This window comes from Aptenodytes patagonicus, chromosome 6 (genome assembly GCF_965638725.1).
Source record: "Aptenodytes patagonicus chromosome 6, bAptPat1.pri.cur, whole genome shotgun sequence".
NCBI lineage: Eukaryota > Metazoa > Chordata > Aves > Sphenisciformes > Spheniscidae > Aptenodytes > Aptenodytes patagonicus.
This window is the reverse complement of record NC_134954.1, coordinates 64,921,039-64,934,640: the sequence shown is the minus strand read 5'-3', so window position 1 is coordinate 64,934,640 and position 13,602 is coordinate 64,921,039. Positions and strand designations below refer to the sequence as shown.

At 51.7% G+C, this 13,602-nt stretch overlaps 1 protein-coding gene across 3 annotated transcripts in view; it reads left to right on the top strand.

The window, feature by feature from the left end:
• The window catches only part of HEG1 (heart development protein with EGF like domains 1), a 56,167-nt gene that overhangs the window by 9,904 nt on the left and 32,661 nt on the right, over window positions 1–13,602 (top strand). For 2 of the 3 annotated variants that reach the window (XM_076343007.1, XM_076343009.1), the window contains exons 2-6: window positions 9,496–9,771; window positions 10,779–11,009; window positions 11,386–11,679; window positions 12,352–12,549; window positions 13,061–13,369. In XM_076343007.1, coding sequence (XP_076199122.1) covers window positions 9,531–9,771; window positions 10,779–11,009; window positions 11,386–11,679; window positions 12,352–12,549; window positions 13,061–13,369 — 1,273 coding nt within the window. In that variant the 5' untranslated portion in view covers window positions 9,496–9,530. The remainder of the gene's footprint in view (window positions 1–9,495; window positions 9,772–10,778; window positions 11,010–11,385; window positions 11,680–12,351; window positions 12,550–13,060; window positions 13,370–13,602) is intronic. The other variant, XM_076343008.1, reaches the window with a different exon arrangement.

The following is a 13,602-nucleotide window of genomic DNA, read 5'->3' as shown; positions in this document are numbered from 1 at the left end:
CAAATACAATGCATGAAGAAAGCCAAATGAGGACCAGGAGGCTTCTGACCTGGGGAATGGGAGTACCAGCAATTTCGTGGCCTCTGAGAACAGTCCGTACGGTGCAGAGATCCTCATAATCCTGTCCTGCAAATTGCTGGTATGCCTGGAGTTCGTATGGTGCTGGGTAAACTGCATCGCATGCTGGGTTAAGACCAGAGTAGATGGTCACTTGATGACAAGAACGTGCCAAGGCAGTTGGTGTGAGGTGGCTCTATGCTTGGTAATATGGGTCAGTGTGTGGGCAGATGGGGTTTGGATGCAGATTTCTGGCCTCTTGATCTGCTGGGCTGCCTTGCTCAGCACACAGTGCCCGTATGCATCAAGGTAGGCTGTGACCTGACCCTGACTCCCTGTGAGTCCTCAGTGACAGCTCGGAGGGTGACAGCCCAATCCTGCCCTTCTCCATTACCCATTTCCACTGCTGGCCACAGGGCTCGGCCGCGGGACTGCCTGCTGCAGAGCAGAGACCCACAAGCAGCCGAAAGAAGGCGTCTTGTTTTCAGCCTCCCTGAAACACATGCAGAAAGGCACTGGAAATGGTAGATCCCTTCCCCCCTGGTTCTCAGAAAGGAAACGTGTGACTGCAGAGGTAGTGGGAGAGCGGCGCGGGGCAGCAGGAGGGACGCCCGCCCCAGCCACCCCGGGGCACTCCTCCGCAGTGGCAGCGGTGACAGGGCGGCGGGTGCCAGTGGGGAAGGACCTGGCTCGTCCCCTGGAAGAAGGAGGTCCGGCACCATCCTGAGTGCTGCCACCGCTGCTTCCGGCAGCAGATCGGTGCGGTGTCATCTAGGAAATGCGATTTAGATCATCATCCTTTTGCAGCAGATGGGGGAAGGGAGGTGGGGGCCCTTATCTCTTCTGGGGATTAATTTCTCTCTAAGCTGCTTTATTTTTTTGCCTGTTCACCTTTTTCTTCATCCCCTCCCAAGTCTCACCATCCCTTGCTGGAAGAGTAGGAGCCACGAGAGGATCTGTGGTTCCCACTGCCATGACATCATGCCCTGCATCCCACTGTCAGGTGGGAGGCGAGACCTGGGTATAAGGCTTGGGCTGCTGTCAGTTTTCCCCTGGGATGGGGTTGGGTTTTGCTAGTCCACGTGGAGAGAAGAATCCAGCAAGCCTTGTACCTGTGTGTCACCAAACTGCATCCACCCCTTGGTGGCCTTGTGATCCTCCTGCATCCAAGAGGGCCCTTCACCCCTCTCGTCCCCACCACGTCCTTGAGAAGTTACTCAGTTCCCAGGTTGGTCATCATCCCTGGTGTGGCCACTGGCCAGCAAAGCTCTTTGGCGTGTGCTTAGTGTGAAGCACGGAGAATAGTTTCCCGGGGAGCTCTTCTTAAGTGCATTGCTGGAGCAAAGCTCTGGTCAAGACACCTGGACCAAAGTCCACCCTGCAGCAGTGGGCAACATCACTTGGCTCCTGGGAGCCTGTGGCAGCCCCCAGTTGCTCCCGGCGTGGCCTCTCAGTGTGGCAGCACCCCTTTTCCTACTCCCTCCTCCATCTTCCCGGTATTTTTTGTCCCCTCCTGGCTGTGGGAAGCAGCTCCTGGGCTCAGATGACTTTGGAGTAGGGACCTGTGGTTTTGTTTCCAGAGTCTGACATGAAAATACCGCCTTGTTTTCTCCTGAGTCTGCAAAGGGATGGAGTCCTCGGCTCCTGGGGTGGACGGCTCCTGCTGCATGTACATGTCACACTGCTGGGCATCGCTTTTTGACACGCGTTGAGGTTTTGTGCAGAAAAACCTGTGCTTCGGCCCGTAGTTCTTGTGGTTTTAAGCACAATCCCAAATAATCACAAATATCAATAGTTGGATTTTTTTCCCTGCAAGAAAAAAAATTCCCGTTTAAGTTAAATACAAGTCACTGACCTTCTATTGGGAGTAAATAAGCTACACAGAGTGACTTTGGTTATACATGAGATCAGACAGAATGAGCTAATGCTCCCTTCTGGCCTGGAAATTAAACTTTTCAGATAGCAAAATTTCATCCTGCAGCTTCTAAACTGCTAGCACCTTTCCTTATCGAGGAGCCCGAGTCCCGGGGCTGCACAGTGCTCTGCACTTTGTGAGACTGCTCATCCCCTTACCACCGAAATATAGCTCTGCTTGGAGGCAGTTTTCTTATATTACCCAGTTTAAGTGGATGCAGGCAGCTGCTGGGGGCGTGTGATGGTGCAAGAAAGCTCTATGATGGAGTGTGATGCCCTAGTTAACTTTCAAAGGGTAATTAATCTCTCCATAGCAGCAGCGGGCTAGCTCCCCTGGAAATTTTGTTCTAGCAAGCCCCATGTGAGATTTTTACCAATTGCAAACCTTGCAGACAAATTCCAGGTTTCTGGAATTATTCATGTGAGACCTCTGGAGAAAGGTCCATGTTAGAAATTGAAGTCCTCTGCTTACAAAAGCCAGCAGCGGCATTGTCCTGCCCTCTCCAGCCCTGTTTCTTTCCACTTAACCAGCGCTGTACACACTGCCATGGCTTTTTCACTTTTTTTTCCCTTTCTTTTTTGCAGCCAGGATGTTTTTTCTTGCCTTTTTATTGTTCCAGTGACCTAGCAACTCCACTTTGGTGGAGCCCTGCCAGGAGACTTCCTCCCCGAGCCGTCTGACAGTCTCCAGCAGCACTGCCCTCGGATGGGAGCACAAGTTAAAATGACATCGGGCTGGGTCCCTGCACTGCTTTTGCTCTGCCCTCACGAGCACCAGCGAGGGTACCGCTGCCTTCCCGCCAAGCAAAGCTTCCAGGGGACTTTAAAAACCCTGGAAAGAGGAAGGAGAAGCACTGCATGGGTGATATTTTCTGTAACATTTCTGCAGGGTGTTACAGAAAAGCCTGGAGGATTTTAGAAGTGAATTAGGTGTTGCTGGGTTTTAGCATTTGGGATCTGCGGTGCAGGCAGGGTGGTTGGAGACATTTCAGCATTGCAGGGTGCTGGGAGAAGGGACGGAGAGGAGATGTGAGTGCTTAGAGAGCCGTGCCATTTGGGAGATTTCTTTTGGCTTATTTTTATTAATGTTTACTGAAAATGGTGAGAAAGAAATCCCTTTGGTAAGTGCTCCTGGGCCCCATCAGCTGGTGCTGGGGCAGAGCTGCCTTCACACCCCCTGGGGCTGCAGGGGCTTTTCCAGCATTAACACCGGGAGACAATGCCAGAGGGGATACTTTTGAAGTAGAAAATAAATGAGCCAGCAAGCAAGCGAACACAGCTATTTCGGGCTTTTTGCTCGGGAAAGGCATGAGGGACACGGGTCCCAGGGCCCCTCTGGGGCTGGAGGCTTGGTCCCCACTTCACTGGCTGTATGGATGGATGAACTGGGATTTTACTAGAGTCTCGGCATGGTTATAGGTTTTTTTGGGAGTAGGGGTAGTCATGAGACAGCTTATCCCTGTTGGAAGTGGACTTGTATGAACGTGGACATGTATGAACGAGTTTTCCAAAGACTCGACAATAAAACAGGACTTTTTTTTTTAATTCAGTTGCCAAAAGCTATATAAAAACAAAAGCTCATGAAAAGAGGTTTAAGGCACTGCTCTGGGCCCTGGGATGGTGGTTTTCAGGCAACATGAGTCCATGCAGTCCCAGGGATATGTGGATTGAACCCAAACTGTCCAAGAAAGATGAGTAAGAAACGCAGGGTTTCATAGGCTTGAGCTGGTGATCTGGGAGCCTGCACCTCCCCAGGGAGATGTTTAGGACACCAAAATTAACAGGCTGGAAACCACTGGGTAAGCAGGACAATATCCTGTCCCTGCACTGTGCAGGTTTTATCCCTGGTTGCAGGCAGGCCTCATGCATGCATCCCACACTTTTGGAAATGACCACAGGTTTCTGTGTGCTCTTTATTTTAGAGTACCTGTTTCTCTGCTTTAGGGTACTGCTCTTAAGAGCAATAATTAGATCCTTTTTTTTTCTTATGGCATCTCTGAGCATCAGGCTCTGGGATCATGAAAAAAAGGGTAGGAAGCAAAAATGGCCTTTAGCATCCTCCGTGGTTTTACAGGTCTCGGAGGGGAGGTGGTGTGGAAATGCAGTGTGTTTTTGTCTCATAAAGCAGTACTGCAAGCAAAGTGCTGTGGCCCAGCATAGGGAGGGCTGAGGATGATGCCGATGTCCCCAGCCCCGTGGGCATCCATCACCCGTAGCAGCTGGGTAGGTGTTAACCACCCCTTGGCACTCAGAGCTTGCAGGGTCTGCTGCTGGCATTAAGCCCCCATCACCTTTCTCGAGCTGACATATTAAAGCTCCAGCCACCTTTGGTGGCTGCATAAATCCTTCGTATTATGGGTAAAATGATTTAACGTCCTGCAGATTGCTGTCTTGCACTGTGTGGTACCCATTGGGGAAAGGATGAGGAGCATAAGGACCAGAGCAAGGCGCTGCTGGGGGATGTGTCTATAGGGCACCCCATGCAAATCGAGCCCCACAGCAGTGTGGGAGGCACCAGCAGGGCTTTCCTGCACCTCTTCTCTTCCCCATCCACCCTTGTTTACCACCTTTCTTCATCCAGCCTGAATAATTCCTTTTATTAATATTGAAAGAATTAGCAAAAAAGGGTTGAGTGCATGTGGTTAAAGACCTCTCGCATTCTTCCCGTGCTTAGTGCACACGAGGGACCTTCTCCAAGCAATATTATCAACGTGTTTACGCTCAACTGACCCGTCTCAAGTATGAAAATTTTTTTTTAAGCTCCATTTCAGCCCCCCCCCCCATTCTCCCCCCGTCTCAAACTGCTTCTTTCAGGGCAAGAACAAGGAAGGAAATTGAAAATCCCAGAGAGCCCTGGACAGTCCAGATTTAGGGCTGTAGCTTTTGTTCACACAAACTCACTTGGCTCCTAACCGGCCTCCACCCATGATCCCGACATCCGCAGCAGCCGTTCAAAACACAGCGCAGAGCCCGGCCCCAGCCCTGATGGGGACCGGCAGCCACCCGTGCCACCCGCTGCGAGGCCGGCAGCCTCGGCTTTGCTCCCTGCTTCTCCTCCCTCACAGCCTGCCTTTCTTCCTAACCTTTTCCTACAGCCGGCAAGGAGTTTTCTAAGTTGAGCTGAGTTTTTTTCCCTCTGCAAGCGTCGGATGATGTTAAGATTATGCAATGTTAACAGATGTGGGCTTTATAATTATAGCTGCCTGTCCTCGGGAGGAGCCTGCTTTAGCTTCATGCGCGCTCAGCTCAGCATGGGATGCTCCCGGGGTGGCCGTAGCCCTGGCAAAACAGCCACCACATGGGCGGCCGTACCGGAACGGTCCCCGGGGAATCACCACCCTCCCGAGGAGGGTCTGCTCTGGGGTGAAGGGCTGCTCTGGGCAGCCAAGCAACCACTCTTGGCTTTCCTCGTGTACAAACACAGATTAAATTTGCGTTCCCCAGTCAAGGGAGTATTTTTCTGCCCTTTGATGAGAAAAATCCCTTCTGCAGGAAAGCAGCGGGGCTGGATAGCTCATGGCGCGCCTTGGCTGGCTGTGCTGCTCCTGCCAAATGCTGTCTGCGGGGATCCTGCTCCCCTGGCATTAGCAGGATACATCCATCCTCACTCCCTGCCCTAAAATGTCCGTGCGAAATCGTGACCACTGCTGAAAACTTACAGTACTGTGCTTTTTAGTGTTGTGCTGTCCCATGGTTGAGCCTTGAGCATCACCATGATGTTGCCCTGGCAGCAGCCACCTCCTGGCCAGGGCAATGCCCGTGCTGTACCCAGGGATGTAGACAAAAAATCACTGGTCCAAAAGGGATTTTTCAGGAGTCTCACAAGGTAGACATCCAGCCGGGCTGCCAGGGGCAAACCCAAAGCCTCGAGAAATCAGCTGGAACTTGATCTGTTTGTCCTGGCCACATTATAACTCAGCTCCCAGCAAGCCACGGACTTGTTATGCTTGCGAAGAAAAAGTAACTCCGAGCCTCGACCTGTCTGGTGAGCATCACTGCTAGTTTTAACTGGGAAGGAAAACACCGGTCCAGCGGGTGGCAGGAGGGTTTTGTGCTGGAAGTCAAATAATTCTCTTGGCGGCTGCGGTTGCATGGAGTTAAAACACAGAAAGCAGTTGGCAGCTTAGGATGTGACGAAATTGTTAGTGACAAATCGGTACCTGAACTAAAGGGCTGCTCTGCTTTAAGCCTTTAATGCATCAGGGGAGGCCAGATGGTCCCACGTTTATTTTTTTGGAAGAAGTTTGCATCTGGTCCATCCGCTCCAGTGGAGGGTCATCTTTGAAGGCTAATTTCTGTAGGCAAGTCAAAGAGGAGATTGCAGTTGTCTTGCACTTCTGGCAGGCTTGATGGCTCTGTGATGAGCTGAGACTTCACGTCTATTTTGTTGAGCAGCCTGATTTTTTTGGCTTTCCTTACTATATGCTGTGGGTTGGATTTTCCAACATGGCTCATGCTCTGCACCCACCAAACCAGGGAGCTGAGGCCGTGCTGGCACAAGGTTTTCCTCCCTGCACTGGGGCCTGGCATACCTTGCAGGGCAGAGTTAAAAATGCCAGATGACTCTAAAAAGCCTGTGTAAATAATACCTTCTTATTCAGCCTGTCCACTCCCTGGCTGCACTCAAAGTCAGGTTTGCTGGCGCCCACGATAAGGGGAAGGGTTTTGCTTAATTTTATTCCCAGCAGCTCTGTGGGGCCAAAAGAGGATAGAGAAAACTCCGGGGTGGATTTGCAGGGCGAACAACAACCAGAGGAGCAACCAGCAGCATTTTACTTTCAAACCAGTTGCCGTTCAATCAGGGGTCATAGCTGAAGGTACTGCTTGCTGGCATTTCAAGGGTTATTTTTAAGAAGTAGTAATTAAATGCCTGCTGCAGTGCCCCGCTATATATTTTAGTGTGCCTGGCTGGAGTGCTTGTTGACAAATGACTTGGCAACCTGAGAAAGCAAATTTCCCTCTGTCTGTTCTCATCCCCTGAGGGTTTCTTTAAGCAACTGCTGCTTTGCCTTTTTCTGTGTAGCAAAGCCGGCTGCTGGGGCACAGTAAGCGTGGGTTGCACAGCTGAAAGCTTTTAGCGAGAGGGGAATGGAGGGAAATACGGTGCGTTGCCCTCCAGCACACCCAAATTTTTCAGCATCAGGGCTGCTATAAATGGACTTGCAGGCTACAATTACAGGCTGGGTATTGGCTTGCAAATGAGCATAGCGAGCATCCCCTGCGACTTTGCATCCCTTCATCCAAGGGGCAACAATAAGCAGCTTGTTACATGGGACAGGAGTTGGCTCATGGGACAGGGCAGGCTCCAAATGGCAGACCTCAGTGTGCTCGGTGAGGTGGGCATCGCAGCCACTGCTGGGGCTGTCATTAAAGGCACCCGAGGGGCTCTGCTCCACGGCAGCTCTTGTCTCCTTGGGCCTTGTGGTGCTCAGACTCCTGGGACGAAATGCAGACTGTCCTACCTACATATCTCTTTTTTTCTTGGTGAGTTCCCACTGAAGCTATTGCAGAAGGAGAGAGGAGACTGCTTCCGAAATTGCCACCTCTGGCGTGGCAGGTACAGCAACCCCAAAGGAGACACGCAAGGCAAGGAGGAGTAGGTGTCCCATGGGAGTTTCTCCGAGGCACAGCTTTCTTACAGAAAGTGCTTGGAGGCCAAGGACAGATGTGCAAGGCTTAACCTTGAACATCAGAGCTTTTGGGCAGAGACTGAGTGGTGCCTTTAGCCACTGCCTGTGTATCATCCGCAGCCCTGATCTGAGATGCTGTGTGCGTGCCAGGCAGGTTATGTCCTGTAGCCAGGTGGATCTTCAAGCTGCAAAGTGGGGAAGAGTTCCTCTCCCTATATGACTTCTCTCAGTTTCTTGAGAGGCTTCAGACCCTGCCACCCTAAATTGCAGTTTCTCTAGCCAGGCTCCCACTCTGCTCACCCAACGAGTGGAGCATGCTGTGGGCTATTCCAGCCCAGAGATTGAGTTTTGGTTATAAGGAAGATGGGCAAAACTGGGATCTCACCATTTCAGATGACACAGACGTGATTTGGACTCATTTTTACTTGCTGTGGACTTTGAAGAGCATCTGAGGCTGCAGTGCCAGCCAAGCCTCGGGGCTGTAATGTAGGGCAGGGACAGTCGCTGCTGGTTTTCACGTGACTGATGTGCAGGGAAATCCTTGTGCAGCCCTGGCTGGTACCGCGGGCTGGAACCCCCAATTTCCCTGGCAAATCTCACTGGAACTGCTCATGGCAGCTGTCAGTAGATGCTCTGCTCCAGGCGGTATCAGGCTAGATGGCAGACCCAAGGCTGAAACTACAGCTACCAGACCGAGTACTGCTGCTGCTGCTGGCAGTCAGCGCTATGAGCCGAGAAGTTGGCTACTGAGTAACGTCTTCAGTCCTTGCTTAGGGCCCGATTTGGGAACATATTTATACTCTAGAAATGCACACAGCCATCTGCGTGCTTTTGGAGATCCCATAAAGCATGTAATGACTGTTGACCTTCCTGGGAGAAGTCATTTCTGTGTCCATGAGATACAGCAGATGGTAGAAATGCAGAAGAAACTTGTGCAAAGAGGGGATGAGATTGCTGCTGTTACACATCAGCACGGTGGGGAGCAAGCGGAGGAAGGGGAAGAGCTAGCTAAGCTAAAGGGTAATGCTGGCTTGGAAACCAGCATTTATTCCATAAATGTGTTTATTCATTTTCCAATGAAAAAAGAAAATTATTCTGGATGATGGGAGAGGTGGGAGTTTGGAGCAGCCTTCCAGCAGGAGCAAGAGAGCAGACCCAAACACTTTTAGGATGGAGCAGGGGCTCTGGCCACATTTGCTCACAGAAAATGGACCTGCAGATACACAAACTTCTTCTCCATCTTGTTTCTCATGTTCTGGTAGACATTAACGTCAGATACCCCAAAATGTCCATCACCTTGGGGTGCTTCAGAACCTGGATAGCCAGTGTAATCCATACCATATGTTGATCTCTTCTGTCCTGGTGCCTCATGGTGTCTGAATGGGTTATGCCAACCCTCTTGTTTGCCCTGCAGTTCTCACACAGCTTCCCACTGGCTGTCTGGAGGCAGTGGGATTTGAGGTCAGGTGTCCAGCAAGCACCATCCGGGCAGAGAGAGGGGAAGAGCTGCGGGGCCCTCCCCACTCCCATCACACCCTCGGGGTGGGGCACATGGGCCATGCTGGGCTCCAGCTGGCCATCACTCTGGAGACGTACAGACTCCTCCCATGGACTCCACACTGCACATATCTCCATCGGTTATTTGTTTAAGGCTTTTTTTTTTTTTTCTCCTTTATTTCTCCTAACACACAGGGGTTTCAGCATTTGGCCCCACAGACCAATCTAATTTCCACTGGTGTGAATCCAAAAATAAATTTCATGTCTGTGTTTTGATTATGCAAAATTTTCTCTAGTGTAAATGAGATCAGAGCTTGGCCTCGGTGTTACTGCAACAAGCCGAGCCCACACATCCAACACTGATGGGATTTTAATTTTTTCTTGTTTTTCCCTTCAGTCATCGAAAGCAGCCATCAGGCAAGAAGTTCGGACATGGAGATAAGGACTTCTGGTGCTCTTGTGGACAGCATGGAGCTGGTGACGATGCTGGCCGGGAGCAGGGAGCAGGCATCACTGCCTGCCAGGCATGGTGCGGTGCCAGCGGCGAGCGGGGTCATGGAGCACGTCAGTCCCCCCACTGGCGGTGGGGATTTCACCCCGCCAGGAGCAGGGCCCCCAGACAGCCCGTCTGCCGGGACAGCAACCCGTCTGCCTGCCCACAGCCATCCTCCCGGTGAGTTTTATCAATGCGAGAGTCCCTGTTTGCCTTACCCAGCCCATGAACTGAGCGTAGCTGGTGGGTTGGGAAGGATTCTCGCCCTATTGCTAGAAATTCAGATTTTGGGAAGAAATCCCATCCCAGGAAAACGGATTTTTTTTTTTAAAGTTACAATGAAGGTGATTTTTGGGAGCTGCCGCTGTCGTTATTTGCCACCCCAGAGAGTCTTGCCCATCCATGGACCTCAAAGCAGAGCGGAGACCCCCCTGTATCCCCACGCCCCCTCCCGGGAGGAGCTGAACCCCATTGCGAACTCAACCTAGATTAAGGGTGCCCAAGTTAAAAATGCCTGACCAGCTGCATCATGATTTGTGGCTGAGGTCCTCATGTGGAGATCATGCAAGTGAACACTTACCTTTGGGCTTGTTCATAATCTTCACCACTTTTAGTGGCACTGTGATCATGAGTAAACTAATGTACTTTCTTAAGCATGCACTAAATCAAAGCCTGTTTCCCACACCAGCAGGTCAAGGCTGTGCTGATTGTCCTGTCCCCATTTCAGGTTTTTTCTTAATATCCCCAGATGAAGTAAGTGTCTCGCTGATATATGAGCATAGAGGTTGTCTTTAATTTTTCAATTCCTCATTTTTTTTCCTGCTTAGGGACTAGAGTGTGGAGCTGACATGCCCAGGCTGCCAGCTAGCTGGCTGTCCTGGCATAAGCTATTTACTGCCTTGTGCATTTTTAGTGTTTTAAAAAAAATCTGTGTTTCTCTTGCCATGCACAAATGAAGACAAATTTTGAAATACCAATATTTTTTGGTGACAGAAACCCTCTGTTCCCAGCAGTCCCTCTTGCAGTGTGCTCTATGTTAAATAGAGGAAACACGGGGGATGCTGCTGCGACCCTGTCTATTGCGTATGGTAGGGCTGGGTACCACTGCGGTTGATGCTGCTGCCACCCCAGCTGAGTCATGTTAACTGGTCCAGGGGGAACATGACTCTCTCTGCATTGCTTTCCAGCCACTGGAAGCCATCACCATGCTGCGGGCAGCCAGGAGAGAGGCAAAAGGGCTCTGGCTTCTCCCGGCACCCCTGCAGCTGCTGAGACGACACCGCAGGTTTTGGCATCCATCAGCACCGATTCAGCCGAGAGGACGCTGGGCAGGCGCCGTGTGACCTGGGACGTGGCAGGGTTCGACAATGTGACAAGGATGGTGCTGCCGCCTTCCTCTGCGGAGACTCGTCCCCCAGGTGAGCCATCCCAGTTCAGCCTGGGAACGAGGTGGATGCTGTTCCCTGGAGAAAATGGGCATCGGTTAAGCCTGGCTTCCCTGCATTGCTAGATCTTTGGGCGCTGGATCCATCCCTCCATCCTCACCATGTGCTCAGGGCAGTTTTCTGGCCTGCTTCATGCATGAGGGTGGAGAGGAGGATCCATGTGGCTTCTCCTGGCCTTAGTAATTAGGAATTACTCGGTGCAGCTCCCAAACACGAAGTTGCTGTAGGCAGAGTACAGGCAAGGGGACTGTGGGCTGTGGGGGGAGGCAGAGGGTGACAGCAGAAGATGCTGGGTGGGCAGCTCAGCCCATCTCTATGCTCTCATTTGCTTTCCTCTATTGCCTTGCAGGCACCGGCAGCCCCTCTCGACAGGCAAGCGGCTGGGCAGGCACGGAGCCGCACAGCAGCCCTCCTGTGGGCACCATGGCCGCTTCACCCAGCCCCTCGGGGAACAGTGGGGGGATGCTGCAGCCCCTCCCCAGCACCCCCCTCCCTGGATCTCCGGGACAGCCCCAGTCCTCCCCCCGAGCTTCCAGTACCCAGACCGGTGCAAACCGCATGGCACTACACCTCAGGGATGTCACAGGGGATTCCACAAGCCCTTTGCTCACAGCATTGCCTGCCACGGACAGCGCTTTTGGAGGTAAGCTTTGCTGGCCCATGGGTTTGTTTTAGAGCTTTAAAAAGCCTTTTATAGAAAGGCTTTTGCTTTCTTGAAACAGAGAAGATGCTGCGTTTTGCATGCGCTCTGTTATTATTTCGGTGGTTAGCTGAAATTCCCTGCTGAAAGCAGGAAAAAGCAATGGAAAAAACAATTTGGTCAAAAACCCCCAACATTTTCTACTTAAAAAAAAAAGGTCTTTGGACCTTATCACTGTGTTTTCTGCAGGGTGGGCAACTGCAGCTGTGGAATGTCTTGGCTGGTTCGGTGCCAGCTGCAGAGCAAAGGCGAGGTCTCAGCCCCACCTGAGCTGTGTGTCCCACCTGAGTGGTACTGTAGTGGGGTGTGAGGTCGCTAACCCACGCTCATGGCCACGCCGGGTGGGTTTGCTCTCGGCTAGATGGGGTGAGACGCCTGTGCTCCAACAACCTGCACGGGCCAACAAACCCGAGATCCCTGGGCCCCACATCTTCCCCTCATTTGCTTCGCAAGCAGCTGTTTCTAGAGCTCTCAGAAACAGAGACTTTGCCCCACTCCACATGAACTTACTGAAAACCTCAGTGCTGCCGAGTCCTTATCCTGTGCCTGGGGCTTGCCAGGAGCAAATGCATCCCCAGGGCTCTCACATTAACACGTCCCTTCCCTCTGCCACAGCTGCTGGGAGCAGCAGCGTGGCTGCAGAAAACCCAAGGTCCGGTATCCGAAGGGCAGCGCCCGGCTCCGCAGTTCATCCCCCAGCCTCGGCGCCCTCCTCGGTGGCCCCAGCGTGGGGACGTTTCCTCGGGCCTTCCACGGAGCGCCGGCTCGCCCCTTCTCGCCCAGCTCCGGAAAGCACTGCCGCGGGTGAGCTTGGTTAGTCTATGAGTTGTTGTTTTACCCTATTTTGTGCTGGATTTTGCACTTCCTTAAGCATTTTTCCCTGTGTCCTGTTAAGCCCTGGGATGTATAGTGAGCTGCAGGCTCATATTGGAACATGGCCATGCTCAGGTTTCCCCCCTTTGCTGTTTGATACCATATTCAAGCTCCAAAAAAATACTAAGAGAGCCTGGGCTGATTTCCACCAGTCTTAGAACAAAGGTGGGATTTAAAGGCAAGCCTCCGCAGTCCTTGTCCCGTGGGGTTTTCTGCTGGCCGAGCAGCCCCGGCTCTCGCGAAGCCGTGCTGTCCTGGCGGCGAGCCCCGGGTTTTGTGCAAGGTCTTCCTGCAGCAAGGGGATTCATGCCTTTCCAAAAGAGCACTTTGTCCAGATTGAAAACTTCCTATGCTTAATATCCGTATGTGCGCTGTAAGCATCTGGGAAGAAAATGGATCCATCTGTTTATAATTTCATACGTATAAATCCAGTTTTTTTATTGTGCCATAGCCATTGGAAGCAGCTACCAGCCGTCCGACGTCTCGGCCACGGAGAGGAGAGTTTCGGATTTCCCCACCACCAGTACCTCTGTTTCCATAACAGCCACCAAAGGTGGAGGGAGGACGTTAAGGTCTCTGCCAGCCAGCACCAGGCTGGCCGATGCAGCAGAGATTTCCACCGCTGGTACCGAAACCATCAGCTCTCCAGACTGGACCTGGTCTCCTGGGATGTCTTTGGGAGCCCAGGGTGGTGGCAGCAGAGGTGCCACAGACCCGCTGCTCACGGGCTCGCTGTTTGCTTCGGAAAGCACTTCCATGAGTGAGTTTTGATAGCTAGCCGTATAACTCAGAACATTATTTAAAGACTTTTTATAAACAAAATACATCCTTTTTATTTTAAAGAAAGGAGGAATAATATTGTATTTGGCACATTCTGTACATTTAAAAACATTTCACAGAAATGAAAGTATGGATAAATATTATTCTTGTTGGAAGAGGAGGATAGATTTTCCTTGAAAACTTTCAGTTGAATTTTGCAAGCAATAACTTCAG